General features: G+C 47.5%; 1 protein-coding gene across 6 annotated transcripts in view; it reads right to left on the reverse strand.

The window, feature by feature from the left end:
* Positions 1 to 25,208, reverse strand: part of IGSF9B (immunoglobulin superfamily member 9B) — a 103,016-nt gene that overhangs the window by 27,848 nt on the left and 49,960 nt on the right. For 3 of the 6 annotated variants that reach the window (XM_073320736.1, XM_073320741.1, XM_073320742.1), the window contains exons 8-14: positions 22,994 to 23,136; positions 17,878 to 18,018; positions 16,259 to 16,457; positions 13,278 to 13,424; positions 11,692 to 11,815; positions 1,219 to 1,394; positions 42 to 268 (exon numbers count right to left, since the gene is read on the reverse strand). In XM_073320736.1, the coding sequence (XP_073176837.1) occupies positions 42 to 268; positions 1,219 to 1,394; positions 11,692 to 11,815; positions 13,278 to 13,424; positions 16,259 to 16,457; positions 17,878 to 18,018; positions 22,994 to 23,136 (1,157 nt within the window). Of the gene's footprint in view, positions 1 to 41; positions 269 to 1,218; positions 1,395 to 11,691; positions 11,816 to 13,277; positions 13,429 to 16,258; positions 16,458 to 17,877; positions 18,019 to 22,993; positions 23,137 to 25,208 lie in introns of all 6 variants that reach the window. The other 3 variants (XM_073320740.1, XM_073320739.1, XM_073320738.1) reach the window with 3 other exon arrangements.

A 25,208-nucleotide genomic window follows, 5' to 3' on the forward strand; every position in this document is an offset into this window, starting at 1 on the left:
ACCCATTATAAAAACCAAAGGGCACTCAGACCGCCTCTTACCTGAGACAAATCCTTGGCAAAAAAGTCACTGTCACTCCCCAAGATAGCATCGTCCAAGATCTCCCACCTCTCCCCTACGCGGAACTCCATGATGTAATGGTCAATTGGAAAGCTGTGATTGGCTGGAGGAAGCCACGACAACAGGACTCCTTGCTGCGTCCGATTGGCTGTTAGGCACCTCGGTGGGGTAACCAGCACCAGGGGTTCTGGAGTTGTTACAGGGAATGCTGAAGACACACAGGACAGGGAGGGGATGGGGCAGAGAATGCTTTTAGTGGAGTCAAGAAAAAAAGAGCCGTATGCTCTACAACTGGCGACTTTCTCCACTTCCTTTCAATGTGCACATGCGCCCTTCTCTTCGGTCATCCTTCCTCTGCAGATCCAACACCACCTGCAGCTGTGCTGGTTAGGATTTAAGCCTCCAGAGCTGCGACTCCACAGGTCTCAAGGCATACACCAACCAGCTGCAAGTTTCACAGGAAAGGACGACACAGTGGAGGAGCACTAAAGGTAGCATATTACTTTCTCATAAGCACTGGCCATTGGCTGCTATCTGAGACTGGATAACGGACTAGAGGGACTCTGCTCTGATCCACTACGGCAGTTCCTACTGCTCTGCAACTGTAGGTTTAAGACATGCAGCCACACAGGTAGCATCAACAAGTCTTTATGAGAAAAAGGAACAGCCACAGATACAAGGAGGTGAAGAAGAAAGAGGGATACGGTCTCAGAAAGTCCACTCATTCCTGGATCTTTTTGAGACCACCCACAAGAGAACCATCAGGAATGGCCGTGCTGTGACCTGGACTGAGATAGGGTGTACATTACAACCAGTTAGGGCCAATGAGTTTTGGTTACTATCAGCCTGGGCTGCCTGTGAAACAGAGACCTGAAGGTGAATGGTATTGGGGTATGGAACTCCTGAGCCAACAAGTCTCCACTCAAGACAAGATTTCAACATTTATCTCTGTGATCTGGTGAATCCTGTGGTGCTTGATGACTAAGCCATTGGGCATATTGGTTCTTGCATGGGCAATGTCACTGGCACCATTAACATGAGAGCGGGTCTACGGAACGTGACCAAAGTACCCTGCCTCATCTCACCACCCATCTCTATTCTCTTCATATCCAGGGACTCTCTGATTTCCTTTACTAGCTCCATGATGTCCCAACTCACCGAGCGTGTTCACAGTGACCACCTCACTGAAGGCGCTCGTACCCAGTTTGTTTTGAGCCAAGACACTGAACTGGTAGGCGGTCTCTGGTTCCAGAGTGTCCACCAGCAGCCAACTAGGACCAATTGGTACCGGAAGAGACAGCCAGTCATGGGGTCCAAACTGTGCTCTCTTCGTCCTGGCAAGAGAGGAGACAAACAACTCAAGAGGAGGTGCTTTTGAGAGAAAGCATGAATGAATGAAAGAGGACAGACAGAGAGCCAATCCCTTAAGCAATAATGGAACTACCCTGAGTGACTGGGTTTCATACACCAGCAATATGTGAGGACAAGGTGCTGAGATTCTGCCACCTTCAGAAGTGAGTTGCCTTGAAACTGGGTCAGAGGAAAGAGATTGAGACGAAAAATGTTTGCTGGGCCAAAGGCTCTCTACTCCTTCCCACGGTACGCCCAGTCAGAAACACACCTTGATTTACAGGGACACTCCTGCCAGCCCTCCCTCATTACACCAGGCCCTTAACAAAAAGCCCTTTCAGTCTGACAATGGCCACAAACTTCTCTCCCTGCTCTCAGTGGGTATCCAGAGGCAGATCCTGATTACTGATCCTGACAAAAGGTCATTGTTACTTTTTATTCCTGGTGTCACTGCCGCAGCTATGGCAGAGAGAGGCAGAGTCTATTCGGCCTCACACTTCATCAGCAAAATTAACTAAGTTCCCAATACAGAGCAATTCCTCCCACACACACCCCCCGCCCCAATGCAACCCCACTGGAGACATGGAGCCAAATTTTAATAACCAGTACATATGAGCAAACCAGAAGTCACTCCAATGAAACCAATGGTGTTTATGCTGGGGCAAAGAAGAGGAGAATTTTAAAGACAATTGGCCAGATTCTCACTTAAACCAAGGCCCGGGGCAACGTAAAAGGGTTTAAAAGCGAGAGTGAATTTTATTTACATTTCTGAGCAGTGTAAAGGAGCCTTATCACAAATTAGAATCCATCCTAATGAGTTTACGCAGGCATTACGAGGACAGAAACAGTCCTCGATAATCTTCATAACTGGTGATTAAGCACGTGTCAGATTGGGGCGGGGGGGGTGGGGAAATCAGTCAAGTTGAGATCTGATCCCAGGATTACAGGGCTAGCAATAGTAGTTAGGGGGAACCCTTCACTCTCCCCTGCAAAAATAAAAACAAAACCCTACATCTTTTCACTTTGAAACTGAGTAAACGTGTTTGAGACAAATAAGGAATTCCTGGATGCAATTTTTAAGTCATTTTTCAGACAGAACAGCACGCTTTCGGTGACATGTCATTTAATAAGACTAGCTGCACTTTAAGACCATAGAGGGCAAATTCTCCAAAGTAAATGGAGTTGCATCAGCAGAGGATTTGGGCAAAGGTCTGTGTCCCATATTTCTTTCCCTTGATCTCCTTTTTTGCCTTCTGATGGTGGCTACCCTGGCCAGCCAGCAGGCAGAGATTGCAGTTGCAATCCTCACAGAGACTTCCTCTGACTCCAAACACATGGCTTTTCAAACTGTGAACACCCGACTGCCATATCCACGCAATATAGGATCCAGGAATCCAGCAAGAAGAGCAAAGAAAAGGGGTGATTTTAATGTATCTAGGGAGACGGCAAGAATGACAAAGCTCATTCAGCCTGGGAAGATAGGTGCCTCTTGTTTCTCAGTCTGCACCTGCCTCTTCCAACCACCACTACTCCATCTCCTCTTTCCTCACAGCTAACTGGTAGCAGGCATCCTAGCATGTCTCCACAAAGGAAAGCTTCTGCTAGTGGATGGTACCATCCAGAAAAAATGGGAACTTACTTGTACAGTAACTATTGTTCCTTGAGATGTACTGTCCACATATACGTTCCAGTGTAGGTGTATGTACACAACCAATGCGTTTGACTCAGACTTTTGCCAGCCATAATCATAGGTGGCATATGCACCCCGTTCACCCCTTGCACCAAGCCAAGGGCATAAAAGGGGTGCGGTTTCTGCCTCCCTTTCTGTTTCTTCATACCACCAGTAAGTTGAAAAACCAAAGTAGCGGGGAATAGGGGAGGGTTGTAGAGTATTTGTGCGCAACACATTTTGAAAAGCAACAGTTACTGTACAGGTAAGTAACCATTTTTTGTCCTTCGAGTGATTGTGAACATACATTTCACGGTAGGAGACCCACCAACAATTCCAACACAGGTGGAAGAACTTCAGACTACTTGAAGAGAACCTGCAACATCCACCTGTCGAATCTGGCGCCATCCGGAGAAGCTTGAGTAATAGCCAAGTGCCTGGAGAATGCACACACAGATGACCACGTTCCAGCTTTACAAATGCCCGCTATAGGGATGTAGCTCAAGAAGGCTGACAAAGTGGAATGAGCCCTAGTGGAGTGGGCTGTTATCCTCAAATTTGAGGAGAGACTTTTGCCAGATCATAGCAACGCTTGACAGTGTGAAATCCAGCGTGAAATACGCTGGGCTGTAACAGATTGCTCTTTCATCATCACAGCATAGACTACAAATAGTCTGCGAGAGGAGCTGAAAGAATGCGTGGTCCAGGTAAAATGACACAATACACAAGAAATGGAGCTTCTCTTTAGTTTTGGAATAATGAAGCTTTGGGAAGAACTTGATTTTCTTGATACATCTGTTTGGCTTTCTTAAGTCCATAATGGCCAAAGACTGCCTCTTTTCCTAGGGAATTAGGAAGTAGCAGGAATAGAAACCTTTCCCTCCATGATAAGGAACTTCCTCTATTGTTTCCCGTGTTAATCAATGTACTTCTCGGTCTAAAAAACAATCTCATGAGATTGATCCCTGAACAAGAGCACAGAGGATGAGTTGGGGAAGGGGAGGGTGGTAAATTGGGTAACACATCCCTACTTTACAAGGCCGAGCACCCACTTGTCCAATATGATCTTGGTCTCTTCACTGTAAAACAAACAAAAAAAAAAACCAAGAGAGAGATGGGTTCTTCCCAAACGGGGGTCTGAATGCATGAGATGACACACAGTTGGTACGTTATCCTAGACAGGTGTATCAAAACGCTTGTTTCAAAGTCACTTAAATCTGGTGAGAAGCGCCTGTTACAGACGATGTGGTGGGTGATACCTAGAAGTCTTAGACCTCCTTCTACAGGTCTCTGCTGCTGTTAGGGCCTGTACTTTGTTTGGGGCTTAACTTGCTTCCTCTTTTGTAACTGAGGGTGGACACACAACAAACTAAGGCTCACACAAGAGTGTCTTAACATGCACATTACGTCACCGGTCTTCTGAGAGAACAGTTGAGCACCTTCAAACGGCAGAACTTCTGCTGCATTTTGCATCTCTCTTGGAATGCCAGAAGCCTGCTGCAGCCATCAAGCTTAAGGCAGCATCCGACATGTCGATTGGTGCTTAGAGGGAAGTATGAGCAGCGACAGGCTCTTCAAAAACAAATGGCCAAGAACCGATCCCTGTATTCCTCAGGCAGTTTGTCCATGAATTTGGAAATCGCTGGCCAGTTACTAAAAGTATATTTGGACAACAATGCCAGATAATTTGAGACCCTTATCTGAAGGTTCTCAATGGTATATGCCTTTCTACCACACAGATCCAGCCTTTTATAATCTTCGAGGTAGCCTTAGCATGAGGCTGCCTGGAATGCTCATTAACCACCGTGAGCACTAATGAGTCTAAAATGGAATGGGTAAAGATATAATCAAATTCTTGCTGAGGAACCTAGGCGTATCTGTCCGCCCATTTCTCAGGGGATAGGACAGAGACAGGTATCTGCCAAAGGGTCTTCGTAGGTTCCAGTAAAGCTTCATTATTGGAAAGGTTAACCCTTTCAGGAGTGGGAGTTTGCAAAACGTCTAATAGTGTGTGAGGATTGTCTTGCACAAGCTCTGCTTGTGTTCCCAAAGAGAGACAGCCACGCTCCTAACTAGATCTTGAAAAACTTTGAAGTCCTCAGGAGAAGGTGATGTTGACTTTGGTGTGGTGGCCTCATCTGGAGAAGAGGAAGAGATATAGATAGGGGACAGCTAAAAGCTCCTTTCCAGTCTCCTCTTCTTCTGTGGGTTCCATTAGAGAGAATTTGTAGGCTTAGAGAAGTGTCAACCCTAGGCACTAGAGGAACAGGAGAAGGTGACATTCTTCTGGATTGAGTAGCCGACAAGGTTTCTAGATATTTTAGGAGCAGGCCAAGGGGCCCCAAGAAAGCCAGGGTGGACAGTCCAGTCTTTTAACAGACCACCATGGAGGAACACCAAACTGGAGCAGCCTTATAATAAAGATCTTGCTCTAGAGTTTGGGAAATCTTTAGAACACTGACAGTCTGGAGACCATCATGACAGAAATATGGGTCCAGGTGACTGTCTATCATGTTCAAAGTCTAAAGAAGGGGAGATGCACCCCTCTTCAGTAAAAGGAACAGCAGTCTCAGGAGGCGTTGGAGCAAGTCTTGGCACCTGGTGTTATCCCAGAGGAACTGATGTTGACGACGTATCTGACCGTGCTGGTGGACGGAGGTGGTCGGAATGCAGATAAAAGAGCGAACATTGACAGCTCCCGCAGCGCTGATGCAGTACACACACCCATGAAGCGGACGGAATTGGCAGGACCACGGCGACTGTAGACAATGGTGTCAGTAGTGCCACTGAAATGGAGGCCACTGAGATGGGGACTGGACGATGCAACAGAGGAGAGCCCAGGAGAGGGACACACCAAAGGTCTTTTACTGTGAAGAATGCCTGGGGCAGCGAAGACACCAACAGCAGAACTAAGTGCTCGGCTGCTAAAGCTGGTAAGGTCTGAGACAGCTGTCTTGCAGGTAGGGGTGAAGGCACCAGTCTCAACAGCCCCTCTGGTGCTGGGGATAATGGTGTCACCTCTGATGGTAACTGAGTGTCGATGCTTCCAGCCAGCTCTTGACTTGGCCCTGGAGGACTTTTCAGAGCCTTTTTGTGAGGGGAAGAATGAGACTTAACATTTATCCATCTCAGAGACTGAGAAGGGTTTTGAGCACTTCGAGGAGTCCTCTGGAGACAAAGATGAATGATGTTTCTCACCTGTCTTGAGCTTAGAAACTGGGGCAGCTGGAATGCCACTCCTCGTGGACAAACACTCCATTGCCTTGGGGTTGGGCACTGAATGGTAACCTGTGACCTTCTCAAGAAGATGTACTTTGAGGCGGAAATCACTCTGCTTTTTTATTCTCATTGGGAAGGAGGTACAGATAGGACATTTGTCCCCACATGCACCTCACCTAAGCAGTTTCAGCAACGCTTTTGTCTGTCATTAATAGAAATCACAGCCCTGAATGTGACAAATTGTTCAAAACCTGGGGATTTCAGTATATTAAATCCACTAAATTGTAACTACACTAAAACTAACAGTAAGCTACAACCACACACACACGAATAATTTTTTTTTGCTTTATGGCTGGCTAACTGAAGCTCAGAGAACGACAGGGTACTCCAACTCTTGCCGGGGTGGTGAGAAGGAACTGAGGGAGGCAGTGCCCAAGCCCCTTTCATGCCATCACTTGGCACATGAAGACAGCGGGATGCGTGCGCCACCAATGGGTATGGGAAGTCTCTTGCTCGAGTGCATTAGGTGCACACCTACAGTGGAACGTATACATAGACAATCACACAAAGGAAAACATCACCTACCAGAACTATTGGCAGAGAATTCAGGACCAGAATAGGAAGGGAAGGGAACCTTTCAGACAGGATAGCCTCAGGTCTTTTTACTAATCCATTCCACAAACCCAGTGTGAACAGGGGGACCAAAGGTTCCCAGGTGTACTCCAAGATTCATGACCTTGTGAGATTACATCTCCAAGTCACGGCAATGTGAAGTCATGGCAAATAATGTCACTTAAATGCCTCAAAGTGGCATCCCTGACTTGCAGTGGGGTGGAAAACAACAGCTATGAACTCTAAGCCCCTATTAGAAATATATACTGCAGTAATAATCTCCACAAGCTGCAGTTTATCATAGTGTCAGTAGAGTATTTACAAGGGATTGCTGTAGTGTATATATATATATATAATTTTAGAGAAAGAATTATGGCGTACACAACACATGTAAAGCCACTAGCTATTCATCTGGGCAAGCTTACAAAGCAGGAGATAAGGGATGGGGAGAAGACAGATACTGCCACAATGGAGGGAGAAAGAAAGCATGAAGCTATGGAAGTGGCCAAGGGGGGAACAAAGCCATATGCACAGAGGAACTCTGCATACACCATAAGCAAAGGTTTCAGAGTAGCAGCCGTGTTAGTCTGTATTCGCAAAAAAAAAAAAAAAAAGGAGTACTTGTGGCACCTTAGAGACTTACCAATTTATCTGAGCATAAGCTTTCATGAGCTACAGCTTTATGCATCCGATGAAGTGAGCTGTAGATGATGAAAGCTTATGCTCAAATAAATTGGTTAGTCTCTAAGGTGCCACAAGTACTCCTTTACCAGAAGCAAAGAGTCCTGCAGAGAAACAGAGTGGATAGGAAGTCTTTCCTGTTTAACAAAACTACCTTAAAAACTACAGCTCCCAGAATCCTCTGTCACACCATCAGTTGGTTTGAGGTCAGAAAAGAAGCTGCGCTCAAAAATGTTTGTCTGATTCAGGTCTCCCTGCAGTATTTAACGCTGCTGCCTTCAAGCGTTCCCTCCCACTGGCTCGTTATTGATGCCTGGCCCAGGCATCTAAGCTGTCAATCTCAGTAAGGCAGCTAAGTAACTGGAACAGCATGACACAGGAGGGGCGTTGGTTATAAATCCAGCACTGATCACCATCAAAGCATGGGGAAAGCTCTTCCCTAAAGATGCTGCACAGACACAAGCAGCATGCTTGAACTACCCAGCTGCTGTCGCATGGACTCTCTCCAAATGTCTCTGTGGAGCTGGACTTGTATTCACAGCACGCCCTAACAACTAGAGAAGAAGGGGGAAAGAGCTGAAACAGAGTCTGGGCTACACATGGGACTTGTTGGTCCCCACCAGCATGTGATCCCCCTACTAGAGATATATTCTGAAGGGGCAGATATATTTGCAAGCACTTTAAGGTCCTTAGATGAAATGCACGCTATAAGACGGAAGGAAAGTCATTGATAAACAGTGCTTTTTTATAAATGCCATTCTCCTTTCTCAAACCCACCTGGACAGCGAATAAAGGCAGAAGTAAACGCCGCTTAGATCTTTTTATAAAGAACAGCAGCCTCAGAGTCATGGCCCATTCTCCTCTGACCCACGTAGATCGTAACATCCACGACTACATGTGAACTCTTGGCCTCTGCATTAGCCTACAAAAGCCAAAAGCCCCAGGCCAGGTCTCGCTCCCACGGAAGGTGCTGTTCAGACCCACATAAAACTACCCTAAAGCGGCACAACAGACCACAAAGTCTCACTAAACGTAGTCCCGAACACTGCACACTTGGCAGGACGGAATTAACTTTTCAGCTCCCCGGAGCTTTATTCTGGTTTGTTCGTTGGAAGAGAAAGTGCCATTTTTGACAGAGTGGGTGAAATTTATAATCAAAGCGTCCCAGCACAGCCAAAAGGGTGAGATACGGAACAACACTGTCAACATGGGATGCTCAGCAAAGCAGGAGAAAACGTTAAGTTAGAAGGATGGCAGCAGCTGCCAATAAGGACAAAGGCGAGAAAGAGCAGAGTCCAAAGTACTTGACCTGCAGGAAAGGTCTCTGAGGAGGGTCATATAAATACAGCAGGGAGAAGAATGCATAACCTTTGCCCGGATTTCCAATCTGTGAAGGAGAGGAGGGCTGGCATTGATAAGTGGACATGAATAATGAGCAGTAGCTCTGCAGCAGACAAGCCTGCTTTGGCTTTCTCTCTCCCATCCCTCCGGCACCATATCCCACAGGGTCTCCCTGGCTGACACTTCCCATGAGCAGCTAATACTCAGAGGGATGACTTTCTACAAGCAAAGTGGGCTCTCCTCCTCCTCTACCCAGAAGTGGTTCCCACACCACACTGGACCTATCGTCCAACACCACTGTACAGCCCCTAGTCAAGGTGTGAGCTAATATTCCCCCATCTACCCATTCCTCTTCCACCGTTTTTTACTTTAGTCTCATTTTGTTTGGTATCTCAAAGTAGATGGGAGATCCTGGCTTCTCAGGAAGTAGACAAAGAATCATTAAAGGAAGCTGGCAGCAAATAGCAGCAGCTGACATCCTCCTCCAAGGTGAGATGCATTTCAAAAGGAAGGAGGTTTAATTATTCCTTCTCAAGGACATTTTAATCAGAGGCAGTTGTGTGAATTCTGCACTCTAAGCTCATTCTCTTGCTTGTTCATAGCTCTTTTCCTCCCTCCTTTCGCTCTCTCTCGCGCTCTCATTTTCTCCCTCTTTTTATTCCCTTTCTTTTGTCTCCCCATGCTACTGCCCAGCCCCCATTTTCCGAGCTCTGGTAGGGTGCTCTGTCTCAAGCAGAGCAGAATTTATCAGGGGAAGCATGTATCCAATCTCCACTCTATCTGAAGACTCCATCTGGCCACATTAAGAAAAGAACGAACGAACGAACCAACTGGTGTGGGGGAGGAGGGAAGGGGAAGAAGAAAACCATAGCTGAAACACAGAAGGTCGTCATCACCTTTACGTTTCATATTTCAGTTGACAGAGATCCTGAGAAGGAACAGAATGCAAATAAGCTCAGCATCCAAATGAGACACTGGTCTGTGCTGCAGCCCACCACGATTCTCACGACAAGGGTTAACTGCAGAAGCATTTCCACAGTCCACTACCCGTGGGGAAAAAGGAAAGCTGGCTTAAAGAGCAGCGCTACTGGGGGGAGGAAGGGGGCGACTTCAGTCACAGGTTGGGAATGTGAATCTCTGGCACTTATGTGTGAGTCACAACACCTCTGGCAGCCAGGTGCACGAATCCTGGTGCGATCATGCAGGTCCTTTCACGCTGGGAAGCTGTAGATTGAATGCTGGCACTTATCCCCGTGCTGTGGGCCTCGTTGCGCTGGGATGCTGGATGTGTGAATCTTGGCACGACTGTTTAATGTGTGGATCCAGAAACCCTCAAAAGCTATCAGAATTTGGTGTTTACTCTGGACAGGTGTTAAACAGCTTTTTAAATCTAGCAACTGTCAACGGTTTTGGCCAATCATTACTGTAAAACCGAAGAACACCGACAATATAGGTAGAAAATATGAGTCCTTTTTGCCGTATCATTTGTTTCCATTAAGCAACTGTCGTCTTCCTTAGAGGTCTTCGATTCTTCGCAGAGCCAGTGGGAGCAGGAAATGGCCTTCGCCCTTAGGGCATCTCAACAGGCAGAAGTGCGTTCCGTCTCAGAATGTAGGGTCTGATCCTCTCCATTGAGGTCAGCTGGAATTCCACCTTTGACATCAGTGGGAGCAGGATCCTATGTGGCAGATGTGCCAGTGGAAGTAAGATGCAGCCTGCTTTCTTACAGTTGTGGTGGCTCAGCAGGGCTAAGAGGACTAAAAATGTAACAAACGCTCACTTGTCTCATTGAAGTCAGCAAATCGGAGACGTATTCTGTGTAAGTCCCGAGTGGTATTATTAGAAAGCTTGGAATGGGCAATAGGGGATGGATCGCTTGATGATTACCTGTTCTGTTCACTCCCTATGAAGCACCTGGCACTGGCCACAGTCAGAAGACAGGATACTGAGCTAGATGGACCTTTGGTCTGACCCAGTGTGGTCGTTCTTTTGTTCTAGGACTCTGAATACCCACAGGCAGTTGTGGAGTAAAGCAGTGGCCTTTTGACGTAGTCACGTTTCTTGAGAGTATACTTTACAGTCTCTATATTTTCTGTCAGTGATTTGGCTGTTAAGCATTCAAAACAGGATTTTCAGTTCATCTTTAACTAGGTATAGGTGGGAATAACATAAAACATGCAGGTGGGAATTAATGAAAAAAAATGTATTTCCACTCTAACATAAGCAGAGTAAGTTTTCAGGGCTGACAAAAGGACCAATGAAAGCATGGCGGACCTAGAGCCTTCTACAACAGAAACACATGCAAGGGCAAGGGGTTGACAACTGTACATGTAGACTTATACATCTGTCTCTCAGATCCACTGGCAGCAGGGATAGGAAGAGGGGGAAAAGAGAGAAAGAGACAGACAGTCCACCAGAACAAACCCTCAACGAAGCAGCAGCAGAGTATTCAGCAAAAAATTATCAGAACCCCTCGCAGGTCCCCACACTTCAACTCTTCTGGGGCACCAAGGCTCAACAGAGCAGAAAATATCAGAGGATGTAAGTGGGTGTAGCCCCATTCAAGTCAATGGAGCTATACTGATTTACACTGGCTTGGAATCTGACCCATGCTTTTCACAGCCGTCCTGCCCATGGGAAGCTCCCCTCACCACCTCACCCACCCCAGCTTAGAAATGGCAGTGCCTATGCTTGGCTCCAAGTTGTGGCTGAGGAGAAAGGTAACGAAGCAGAGAGCAAAGCATGCTGGGATGACTCACAGAGGGCCATACCAAACTGAGAATGTCTGCTCGTATCCACCGTCATAGCCAGGCTCCCAGGAGACGTTGGCAGAGGTCATGGAGACCACGACATGCACACTACACGGGGCATGAGGGCTTGTGCCTGAAAGTAGAGAGAAACTCAGTGTAAGAGGCAAAACAGAGAGAAATATACATACACACACATAGGGCCAGTCACCAGAGCACCCAGAAGAATGGCAGCCCTTGGACTGTGGAATTTATGGTTGTTTAAAGACAACAGGAGCCTAGAGGAATGGGAGCTTCTTCTTAGGAGTGGAAGGACATTTTCCCCTGCCTCTGTGCACTCAGAGAGGACTTAAAACTTTACTTTCGGGAAGCAAGATCTGTCCCATTGGAGAATGCATCCAGATAGGTCAGTGGTGCCGACCACCTCTATCTGTACTGGTGGTCTGACAATTCAGAGAAGGGGCCCATTTTAAGCACCCGCTTCTCCCAGCAGAAAGCATTACTGGGAAACATGCAGGTGTGCTGGGCACACAGAACTACTGCACACCTAGCCTTCTCAGCAAGCAAGTCCATTAATTAGAGGAACCACAGAGGAACATACTTTAGTATCTGGGAGTTCACAGGATTAAGAAACCCTCGAGATTTAACCAAATTGTCTTCTAACTGTGCTGCGGCAGGGGAGGACACACTTGGCCAGCGAGGAGGGGAGCCCTTCAATCTGCCTCAGGACGTGGCCGTAATAAAAAGGACAGAGATTTAAAGACAGCACCACTGGAGTGTGAAATTAAAGGAAAATGTTGCTCTTCTTTTCATGAGAAGCGCCCCTGAGTAATACCTTTCAGACACACAGCTTGGCACAATCAGACAGGAAACATGAACCTCTCCTGACACAGAGAAGCGCACCCCCGCCTCCAAATTATCCAACAGCCAATCCATTTACAAGCTGAAAGCCCAGGTAATCGACTCCAGGAGCAAACAAAGGGTACATCAACACCACATATTAAGGTGTGACGGTAGCCCATCAGCCCTCAAGTCCAGGCTGCTGCAGCCTCAGTCACATTGTTACCTGCAGTAGCTAGATTAAAGCTAGCACCGGTATGCCTACCCACACTACAATTACACCTTCAATTGCAGTGTCTATGTACCCAGCCGCTGGAGATGCAGGGCTCAGATCAATTCAGAATACAAAGGAGGGTAGGGAAGGTTGGGAGGGGAATCCAAAGACATTTTCCCCACCCTCCATCCCCACACAGACTTACGGGCTAATGTCCTGTGAGGAGGGCACCTGAAGAGACTAGTGTGGTCTCTCTCTCTAACCTCATCCCTCCCACTCAGCACCTTTTCCCACCCCTCAGCTGCTCCTCTGTTTCCCCCCTCCATCACCAACCTCCTTTATTCCAGCTCAGTCCTTTCCTCCCAGCAATCTCTTGGTCTGCTTATCCCCTTGCACGGCCTTTGCTCTCCCACCTTCTTGACGACACCCGCTCCTTCCCTTCTATTTCCCCCTCCTCCACCCTTCCCTATTCCCCTTCAGTTATCCCCTCTTGCCGTGCTCTCCCAAGCCCCCCCCCCCCGACCAGCCCTTGGCCTTCTCATACCTATGACTGTAAGGTGAGTGCTGGCAGTAATGCTTGCGACCACGTTGGTAGCGACGCACTCCCACTCCCCATGGTCGTCCTTGCTGAGGGATCGGAACTGCAGGGTGCCACCTGGAAGGGTGTTGTGCTTGCTTCTACTGGGCTTCCCTACCTTGAGCAAAGAAGAGAGAGCAAAGGGGAAGAAAAACAACAACAACTCAGAAGCACATTGCACAGCAGCAGCATGAGGTCACACTCTGGTAGCGAGGCTCTACGTGCGAGACCCACAGAATACCAGCCGGGGGTCAAGAGGCTCCAGGCTCTCCAGCACTTGGAGCTGGCTACAAAGATCGGCAGATGGCAGCACGTTTACGGATTTTCAGTTAACCATGCCAATTAAAAATGGCAGGATAATTAGACATAAGGCATGCAGAACAGAGCCGTGTATACAACTTGGCTACGTAAGCATAAACACACAGACATACGGACACCACGGACCTCTGAGGAGATTCAACCTGGGACGTTCAGCATCCAAAGCACAAGTCTCTCTAGCACTTGAGATAAAAGAGAACTCCTTTAGCTGCAAATAGCAGGCTATTGTAGTCTCTGGTGCCAGCCACTAGAAGGAGATATGATCACACGCACTAAGCCAGAGTTTTATGTCAGTTAGGGTGAGTGATATGGATCTTTGATTGCTCCAGTTCACACTTTCAAAACCTAAAATGAGTAACCACTTAGTGTCCACTGGAGCCTGCAAATGCACCATTAAGAACAAACCTGCCCCATTTTAAAAATGTGATCTCTACCTTTTACCTGGTTCTAAGTTTGCACACCAGAGGTCAAATTTGTCTCAGTGGCAATGGTACAAGTGAGTAGAGAATATGCCTGTATACGAATGCCTTAAATAATACTCCGATTTACTCTTAGAAAGTAAACTGTATCCACACCATAGTGTTCCTCAGTAAAGGTTCAAAAGGACACATTTCACAAACAGGGCTACCAAGGCTGGAAACATTCAGGAAGAAAAGCCTAGGTGCTCCGTTTTGTTTTAATTGGGGGGGCGGGGGGGGGGAGAGGGGAAGGTGACCGTCTCTTTTGATGGCTGAGATGCTGGGTTCCATAACCAGTGACATTCACACCCATAAACTGAAGTTGTACAAATCCTAAATCGCTTCAAAGCCCTCATTCCCCACAACGTGTGCATAGCTTTTCTGTGGATTTCTTGTGCATAGCTTTGTTAGGATTTACTGGCCTTCTATGCAATGTTATCTTTCAACACCTGTATATGGCTAGATTTTTTTTTTTGGTGGGGGAGCAGCGCGATCAACCGCCCTAAGTGGCTCCCAGTGCTGAATCCAAGGCCTTCAGTGGCCTCACCACAGAAGCCAGGTTTGAAGTGGCCGTAGCTTTCATGAGCCTGTAGAGTGTGTGAGGGCCTTTGGTTTTATGTTTTCTGATGGAACCCAGGTAAGTCCAGACTAGTCCTAACTGAAAACACTGGAGGATGACATGCCCAGGGATAATCAAGGCAGAAGAAACAGAAAACACCATGGGGCAGAAGGGAAGATGTTGAAAAGCAGGAAAAATAAAGGAAAGGATTAAAAGAAATGAAGGAGAAAGGAAATAAGATGGACAGAAAGATGCAAGTGTTCTAGAGGAGTGAGCAAATCACTTCAATTGCTCATTCTCTTACCCGCATCCACGGAGGTTTGCCCTTGGGCTACTTTATTATCTTCTGCCTCGAACCCAGAAAAATCAAGGGCAACGCCAGCTGTGCATGGTCTTCCACAGTGAGCTAGCGTACCCTTGCACTGACTGCCCCAACATAACTACTTGTTTGTCCTGTTGGGAGCCTTTCCATCTCCCGCTCTCTCCCCTAAGCTAGATATGGCGTACTTGGGAAATCCCGGCCCTGTGCATCGTGTATGCAAGGCTGGAGAGCGCCACAAAACAGCAGCAAATAAAGAAGAAAGAGCAGTAAAAGAATGGAAGGCCCGGGAAGAAGGTCCTGCAGTAGGGACAAAGGGCTAAGCAGGTCCCACTGGTTTGACTGCTTTTCTATATGGAGAATGGAGACTTGAGAGGAGGGGCACGCTGGCTAACATGCAGAGACCTGGGAAGCCCACAGCGAGTGACTACATTGGTCGCTGAGGAAGGACTATTGGTGCTACTGGAAAACAAGAAGCTTGTGTATCTGGGCAGAAGACCCAGTCCAAAGGAGGGAATTCTCCATCCCTAGCTGCCAGACTGTACAGAAGAAAGTGGGAAAAAGCTCCCCCTCAGGCCAAAATCCACCGGGCTATAATAGCCGTTGTCATAGAGCTACCCTATGACATGCCAGTTCAAGGGCCTGGAATTAGAGCAGGATCTCAGGACGCCATTATCATGCCGATGCAGGCTGCATCACAGGGGCACTTGGGGACACAACTGAGACAAAAGTAAAAATATTTCTTTCCATTCCAATTCTATGTGCCCTCCGGAGGTGTTAAAGTAAAAGGCTGGTTCTTTACCATGAAGAACCCATGTGTGGGCAAATGCCCCAGGCTGCAGAATATACATTCCAAGAGGAGACCAAAGCAGCTGCGGGACTGCACTAAAAAAGCCTGGTAGCTTCCACCGAGAGGGGGATACTTCCAAAAGTGCAGCCGCGGACCGTCACGGGGAACCCCTGCCCTACCATTGCCAACGCTTCACCTGCTGATGCAGTCAACTCTGCATCGTCCCAATCTAGCACCCCAGGAGGGTTATTCTGTCCTGCAGGTGGCGACCCCGGCAGAAAGGGTGGGGAAGCATCGGTGGGTGTTCCTGAAGTTGATAGCAGTGTGGAGCAGCCAGAGGACGAGGGGGCGGGGGCCCTGCTCAGCTTTGCAGATGCTGCTGTGAAGGTTTCATGGTATTAAACACTTGGTTGTCAGGAGCTGGGTTTCCCCCACCCACCTGCGGGACAGGACGGCAGTGGTGCAGCCCGAAGCGAAGCAGCTGTACCTGCAGTTTGTTCTTACCGGGACAGAGAGTGTGGCTTCTCTGTCTGCAATATTCATCAAAAGCCAAAGGCACTGCAGATTTGTCTGGCAGGCCGGGTACCTTTCTCCAGGCGATGACAGGAAAGGGGTCTCCCGCAGCAGCACAAGGGATCAACAGCTCCCTCCCTGCCTCTTGTCTGTACTCCCAGCCTGGTAGCACCGTGAAATAGGGTGGGTCCTGCAGCCAAGGGAAAACTCAAGTAACTGTCACCAGACAATTGGCACGTGTACACACACACACACACACACACACACACACTCACTCCTTGAAGATCTACTCACAAATCAAGTTAAGAACTAATGGGTTCTCATCAGGGCAGAAGGATTTAAATCACCTGGTTTGTTTGTTTATTTTTTTAATTCATTGATTTTAAATCAGGTTGGGGCTTTGTAAAATGAATTGAAAAGGTGGGCTGCAGCAATTTAAGCTTATAGCACGTTATAAATGCTGGGAAAATTTCTAGAGGACCACTCTGCCCGGGTGTCATCTCTGAATTGTACATAACTAAATGTGGGGGAGAGAGGGGAGGACCAAAAATATTGGAAATTAAGGCCCTGAATTTGCAAACACTTCAGCAGCTATGTAAGTAACTTTTTCTTTATGTTGAAAGCTGTAACAGGTTTACAAATCATTGCCATGTAAACATCAAAATAAAACATTAACCATTACAACACTCAGCTTGTCTTTTTGTTAAAAAAAAAAAAAAAAAAAGATGATGCAGGAACTTTCCTCACAAGAACAGTCTTGTGGACTTCATTGGGAGTACTAATGGACTTCAAGTTAAGCATGCGCTTAAGTGTTTGCAGCGTCGAGGGCTAAAATTGTTTATTTTTTTTTATAAAATCTTTTAGCGGCAAAAATCTTTGCTTCAGTGGTAACGTATTTTGACTCAATACGTTAACAAAGTTCTTGTGATTTAAAAAAAAAACCACAAACCAATTTTTTTCAAAAATAGGAGCCTACGCCGATATTTATGCACCTAAATGTGGGATTTTCAAAAGCATCTAAGTGATTTGGAAGCCCAAGTCCCATTGGCTTTAAACTATAAACCCTGATGAAGATGTATAACCCACTTCAAAACACTCCAGCTTTCTTAACTTGCAAAAGTTCAATATATAGGAAGGTAGTGTTGGTCACAAATCTAACACAGGCTATTTGCTAATCAATTTTGCTTTTGAGCTTGTGTTTTTCCACACAGTGTGACCATTACTGAGGGCCCGCACTTACTTCTTTCAGCACACATGAGCATGTGAAGAATGAAACTTCCTCGTAGAAAAAAGGCTATGTAAAAATCTGAAACTTCTCCTAACTATTCGAAAGCTAGCTAAAGAAACAAGTACAAGCCATCCATTGCAGCAATTAAAGACTGTACAATGGAAAGAACTAGTGACGTGTACTTTTTAAAAAAAATCATTTCAATATAAAAAATTCATTTTTTTTAAATCATAATTTTTATCCATCCTGATTTTTATCAAATACATGCATGTGCTCCAATCCCCAGCACCGCCCCAGAGAACTTTTCTTTGGCATGATAATGCCATCATTAAAGAAACTACTGAAAGTTTTCTGATAGCAAGGAATCAAATGGGTATGTTACCTTCAGTACCAGTCGGGCAGCAGGGGACTGGCCCATCGTACCCAGGGCGTTATAAGGCACACAGGTATAAGTGCCGAGAGCTTCCTCTGTTACCTCCTCTATTCGGATTGACCCGTCTTCCAGCAGGTTCCAGCCAGAATACTGGAAGGCCAAGAGAGATGGGAGTTACCACAAGACCAAGAGTAGTTATCGCTTATCCATGGTCCCAAAATATCCCCTGAACATGGTCTTCAATGCTTCTGTGAGATGTCCAAATCTTAATCCATTCTCAAGTTTATTTGTAGTAACGAGTCACTGTAATTTCTGGGCTGGAGATCCTGTGTATTGTCTGAGACCCTTTATTCCCTTTTCTGCTCTCACCTTGCAACACCTTCAAATACAGCACAGCTGCTAATGACAGCTCCATATCACAGATGGGATCCCCTCTGCAGGCCAGACAAATGGGACTTTCATGGTCAGGAGTTAGAACCTCCGTTCCTTGGTTGCAGAGTTTCTAACTCCATAAACTCCAAAACTTTTCAACTCCTTGAATCTCTCTAGATTATGAAAAACCCAAGAAGATGTCAACCAGATAATTAGAATAGTTTCTTCTGGCCCACTCGGACTAGATTAGTATAATGGTCTCCCTTCTGGGCTTCAAAAAAAAAAAAAAATCTATGAATCAACACATTCCTTCTCGAGTCAGCCACAAAGCAAGGCTACTCCGAGCATAAAACACACCTTTAGGAGCAATGGAACGTCCAGATGGTGCACACTGTTCTTCAAAGCATTCCAGAGCTCCTTACCCTCTATAGCTTCCTACCTCCACAAAGCAGAGGCAAAAATGGTCTCATGAAGAGGTTCAATTTTATTTGCAGTGTGACATCCTCTCTTCAGAGATGGAGAACACCTGTACTGTATCAGGCCCACCAAGGCCATCATCCCAGGCACCAAGGCGGGATTGCTGTCTAATTCGCTGGTGAATAGATTTTATCCAATCTAGTTTCTATTGTTCCAAGCAATAAAAGTGTCAGCACTTCTTCCGGGAAGAGTACTCCAAACCCTACCCAATCTTGATCTCAGGAAGTTACTTCCTCCTGATGTTCAGCTTGAGTTTTCTTTTGCTCAATTTCATGCCGTTACTCCCGGTCCTTCCTCCTCCACCACCCTAAACAACATTGCTGCCATTTCAAGATTTGTACCGCATCACGAAGCCCACTCAAGACGTCATTTGAACAAATTCTTTTCATTCTTCATGTTGCTGCTGCTGCTGCTCTGAAATTCTTCCAACACTCCACAAAATGCTGATTCAGCTCCTCAGCAGTGGCGAGAGACACAGAGTTTGAACTTAACGTGACAGCTGCTGAAACCAATTTCGTCAACCATGCTGCAGCCAAAAGCAGATGTGTTTTTTACTAAACTAACATTTCTCTGGAATATAACCAGGTTTACGCCAGGTGCTTGGTGTCAAGTGGCATTGAAATGGTTAATCCCATCATTTTGCTTTTGCCTATTTGCTGTGTACAGGCTATGGCTGAGATTTTGATACACACCTTCCATTATGTTTAAGGTAAAGTATCTAAATCCCCCCAAAATACTTTGAAAAAAATCTCCTGAAGTAACATAGCATCTCAAGTGTTTTACAAACATGAGATATCTGAAACAACGGTTTTAAAAGGAAAACAAAGTGGCAATGGTCCTACCTCCAGGAATTTACAACCTAAAGAGACACTTAGAATCACACACAGAACAAGTGTTCCTTTTGTTGTGATTTCATCCACAGGGAAGAGTCTCTTCTGAACATAGTGGGTTTTAAATACAACTTTAAAAATGTTTGTAATCATTTTGAGACTACCAGCTGTGATGGCTAGTTATAATGGATCTATCTGAATGGTATAAATCTATTGCTATAGGGAAAGTCGTTGGCACAGGGCCCTGGTAATGGGGTATGGAATACTTAGCCGGGGGCACTAATTCAAATACACTACCCAGATCAATAGTGTTCAGAAGTCATTACTATCAGCAGATGAATCGGTGGGGGTCCCAGTCCATTCTCTTTTGTATCCCCATTAGAAAAAAGTCATCAGCACAACTTGGCCTTTTTTATTCTCCTTGGAGAGGTCAAGGACTCAATGCGCCAGAGAAACTGAACTCCTCTCTGAAACCTAGCAGTGGACCCAACAGGGCAGGGTTGAGGCAATATGGGGGGTGGGTATTGGCACGGGCAGCTCCTGTGCTGTGGACAATGGATGCCTGTCTCCAGGGCTACTGATCCAGCACCTCCCACCACCCCTTTTTTCTGGTCTTGAAATGCATGCAGTGCCCAGGTTAAAGGGGACAAGGAGGGTGAAAAGTTATCATAGGACTGGAAGGGACCTCAAGAGGTCATCTAGTCCAGTCCCCTGCACTCATGGCAGGACAAAGTATGAGCTAGATATGGTCTAGATAACTCAGACAAAGAAATTGAAAGGAGACCTTTCCCCAAAGAATAAATGGGGCAAAAGTTTATATTCACAACTGGAACTTCTGAATTTCCTCCAGCTGACAGCAGCCATCTTATCAAAATCACATCTGAGATACCCATGCCATGGGTGGCTGATACCGGAGATGACAGGCCATGTTCTAGATCCGCTACGATCCCTGGTTTGAACAGTCAGAACAAAAACTTTAAACCCTTTAATATTTAAACAAAACTTTAAATATTGAATGTTTAGTTTAAAATATTAAAGGCCTGAAGTCCTTGCTCAGATCATTATACCAGGAGCATAGCAGGATGGAGACTCTTTAAACGGGCTTTTAACATCAGCCTCCCATAAAACCCTGAGTCGCCAAAGTGGTCACTTTAACAGCAATGCTGGCATTAGGTTCGTGAGGTTTAGATACTGCACCAACAGGAGCCATATGAGAACCTAGGCCGAAGACTCCATGTTATGACAAGTTTAACTGGCACATGAAGTCCAGGGTTCCCCCTTCCCGCCTCCCTCCTGGTGGGAAAGGTGGATTTACAAAGAGCTGCCCCAAGCCTGTCAATATTGGCAAAAGAAAGCAGGGGGTGGCTATAAACACCCACAGGGGGTGAGTGAGACGGAGGAAGATTACCCATCCCCGCATCCACAGGAGGGTATACTTTTTCAGTGGAAGAGGGGTTACTGCGAAAAAGAACCAAACGATTAAGTCAAATTCACATGCCTTCTAGAAAGCCAGACATAAGTTCCTTTCCCCTACTTCTTTCCTTCATTCTGCTTCTTTTTCTCCAGCTTGCTGGGGTTTCTTCAAGTAAAAAACACTTTGTAATGGTTAAAAGGAGTTTTCCTCTGCAGCCTTTGAGACAGACCACACCTCTTCCCTCCCCGTCTCAACTCAGCATTTCTTCCCTCTCTCTGGCCAAGTTTATTCCCACCCTCACTTCTCCCTCCTACACTACACTACACCTAGTCTTCTAGGGATGGAGGCTCTAGGAAATATGGGCCCTGATCATCCTCCAGGTGAAGAAGGCCAAGTGGCAGAATGACTCTGTGGGCATCACCCTGTACGTGTCAGAGAGTTGAGAGCCCTGGCACTCAGCACAAATGGCAGAGTTCTCCTTCAGGTCCTCTGTTAAAAATATCATGTGTCTGCCTTTTGCAGTGCATAGCATGGAGATTTGTTCTGGGGCAGGATGCTGGCACCTTCTGTTTAACTGAGAAGGGAATACAACAGTGGGAGGAGGTTGGGACATCTACAAAGAAGTGGGCTCTGGGAGGTGCTAAATACCAGCAGCTCAGGGCTCAATCCTGAAAGGTGCTGAGCATTGTGGCCCCAATCCAGCAAAGCACTTGAGCACCTGCTTACCTTTAAGCCCCATGGAGCAGCCCAGTGAAGCAGGTTCTTAAGAGCTTTTCTGGATTGAGCCCTTCATACCCAGCTTGATTTTTAAAATAACCACGAACAAGGGGAATAGGCAATCTGGGCATTTCCAACTCAACAAAGTTTTCCACCGCAGGAATCCATAACGTTAAGGACTCACAAAGGGTCGCTCTACACTGCAAAAAAAATACCTGCAAAGGCAGCAAATCCCAGAGCCTGGGTTCAATCAGTTGGGCTCACCTACAGGGCTAAAAATAGCCGTGTAGATGCTCCTGCTCAGGCTGGAACTCAGGCTCCAAGACCCCACCCGCCTCCACACGTTACAGAGCTGCAGGCCAAGGGAAAATGTCAACACTGCTATTTTTAGCTCCATAGCACAGCCCTGCAAACCTGAGCCAGCTGACCCAGGCCCCGAGACTCGCTGCCATGGGTTTTGGTTGGGGGGTTTTTTTGCAACACAGTCGTACTCTAAGCACGTTTGTACGACGGTCCCTATCTCCGGGCCACGAAAGAACAGGCAGCTCCTCCCACAAGCAGACTTCCACTGCCACATGCTTTTGGCACCTTGGCCCCTGATCCCAACAACATCCCCACCTGACTGGCCCACTCTGAACCAGGTGCCACAACCTCTCCCACTGGGTCCCTGTGGTGCCCTGGCCTGACCAGCTCCCTGTCGGCCAACCAACCACCGCACAGAGCTTGGAGAAGGGGAACAAGGTTGAAGGCCAGCCCAGGTTGTGTCCCCCTCAGTCCTCTCTAGTTCCCCTGGCGCTTTCCTCCTTCCAGTGCTCTCTCAGCATGGGGAGCCTGCTGCTGCCACGGGCAGCCCTCAAAGCCCCCTACAGAGGCAGGTGGAAGAAGCCGTCTCTGGTCTCCTGCCCCTGCAGCACAGCAGAGGCAACCGTGGCAGCAGCTTGGGGGAGGAGGAAGGGAAAGGAGAGGGAGAGAGAGAGAGAACGGCTGACCCCACGTATGCGTGAGGTGCGGGGGTAGTGAAGGGTACGAGGGAGTATTTCATGGGCTGACAGGCTGTTATAATTTTGCCTGTCCTCAAGCGGACCGGTCAAGTTGGTAAGCAGAGACCGAACTGGGGACTTCTCTCCCCTGCTACGATGGCTGAGCCTTCCCGCACAGATCCCAGTGACATGCCTGCCTGCCCCATCGACTCCAGACCAATGGCGGCATGCAGCCAGACCCTTCCCCGTCGCGCCCTATGGCGTCACCATTTGATGCGTCCCCCATTTCTCCTTCCACAATAGCCCCGTTTGTCTTCGCCCAGACACAACTTTACCTTTTCGACTCGCAGGGGGCGTCCGTCTTTGTTCCACTTGACGAAGGTGACCGGCGGTTCTGCCTCCACCGGACAGCGGATGTAGCCATGTATCCCAATGGGAACATACAGGATGGGTGGCATGTTCACCACACGGGCGGGATCTGGGTGGAGGAGTAGGAAGTTATTTTGAATACTCTTGCCCTTCGTTTCCCGCCTAACCGCTGCTCACGAGCCGCATGCAGCTCTTTTACAGTTCAAGTGAAGCTCGCGGAGCCCCCCATTCTCCGCCTACCAGACTTGGGGGGTGGGAAGGAGCACGGGGCTTCTGCCCTCCAACAGGGTGGTGGGCCTAGGGGCTTCTGCCAGAGAGGACTAGTGCCTGCTGGGGGGTGGGGCACACAATGTAAAGGTTCGGCCCACCCCAATGGCTTGAGTCACGCCCCCCCCCCTCCTTCTTACCCTTAGCAGCCCCTCCTTGCAACTCCCTGGTGTTCACTCCCCATGGAGAGGCAGCAGCAAACAGCTGGGAGAGGCTGCTGCTTTAGCTCTGCAGGGAGACGGAGCAGCTCTCCCTGCAGCTCCCAGCTGTCGGCCACTGCTTCTCCCCATGGCCGCAGCTCCCAGCAGCTGACATGCAGGGAGGGGACCCAGCGGCACCATGTAACCAAGCAGGGCCAGCAAACCGCAGCAAAAATCTGTAGTGGCATTCCTTCCTTCCCCCGCACATCATCTCTGGCTTCTGCCCAGCAGAGAGGGAGGTGCACAGGGTGCACCTCCCGCAGGGCTGCAACCCCAAGCCTCAGCAGGCACACCCCAGTTCTCGAACTATTGAAGACTGTCGTATGCGGCTCAGAGGATCAGTAATTTTGGGCACCCCACTATATGCTCGTCACTGTACCTTGGTTTGGAAGGGTCAAGGTCATTGTTATGAGTTCCAAGCCTAAATGCTAACTCTGCAGCATCCATTACCCTCTGGCCCTGGAAGACCATTATCCTTATAGTTCCATTATCCTCTCCGAATCCATTAAAAATATTTAGAATTTCTATTAAGCTTTACCTACTCAAAGCATTTCACTTCGACCTCCCTACCTGAAGCTGCGGGCCCATGTACAATTATCGTTAAAAGAAAAAAATATACGTGCAACATAATTACAAGTGTCCTCACGGCACCATTACAACACTCCGTCTCCTGCAAAACCTAAGCTCCTTCTCACTCAACCTCAACCCCTCAGGCTCTGCAACTCAGTACACTGTTGGATCGAGGAAGCGGAGCAAGCCCTAGCGTCAAGGGTAGTCCCCAGAGAACACAGGGAGGTAAACACACACAGAGCACAGTAGCAGCATGGGTAATCCAGCTAGAGGTGGCATGCAAAGGAAACACCACAAAACAAAGACAATCCTGGGTTATGCCCTGTTTTGCTTCTGCATGTCAAATCACAGCAACAATTAATTCAAAGCCAACGGCTAGCTAGTGACTCCAATATTTTAACAGAGGTGGTGAGGCAAGCTGGGAGCCACAGGTTGTCAAACCCCCGTTTCTGCCCACCATATTGAAGGGATAGGTATTTACACCATTCATTTCACAGATCCACAAAACCCATGCAACTTGGAAATAGCTCGTGAAGAAAATACACAAGGGTTGAAAGAGCGTGAACCACTGGGGAAGGAAGAGAAAAAAGGGCAAAAGCCAGGAGGCCCCTATTTGAGGGGGTAAAGAGAGGGGCAAGATCGGAGAGCTCCTCAATTGAAAGCACCTGGAAGGAAAAGGCGTTCCCCTTGAAAAGGTGATATAGCCAAGGGAACAAACACAGTTTCCCAACATCAAATTACAATCCCCAGGTGCTACTTAGCTACATGCAACTCCCACCCACAGTATATGCATATGAAAAGAGGAAATATCATTTCCCCTCTCCCCCCCCCTTCTCCTTTTGCTGGTCTAGCAATCCAATCACTTGCTTAATTTCCAGTTCCTCCCCTGCCCCCCAAACATTACATAGAGAGGAAAAAAGTCTGAGAGGGTGTCAGTAATTTCCCAAGACAAGCACAAAGTGGTGGGACTACCCTGCCATTGTCAGGGACTGGGGGAAGGCAGGAAAGCTTCATTCTAAGATTGATGGGAACATGAACAAGTCAATGGGAAAGAATGAATCCTTGCTAGTTGGGTTTTGGGGCGGGGTTTGTTAGTTTCCTTCCTTCCCCATCTCCAGATTTGATGGCCGGCTAGAGGGGAAAA

Source organism: Lepidochelys kempii, chromosome 22 (assembly GCF_965140265.1).
Source record: "Lepidochelys kempii isolate rLepKem1 chromosome 22, rLepKem1.hap2, whole genome shotgun sequence".
In the NCBI taxonomy this organism is placed as follows: domain Eukaryota; kingdom Metazoa; phylum Chordata; order Testudines; family Cheloniidae; genus Lepidochelys; species Lepidochelys kempii.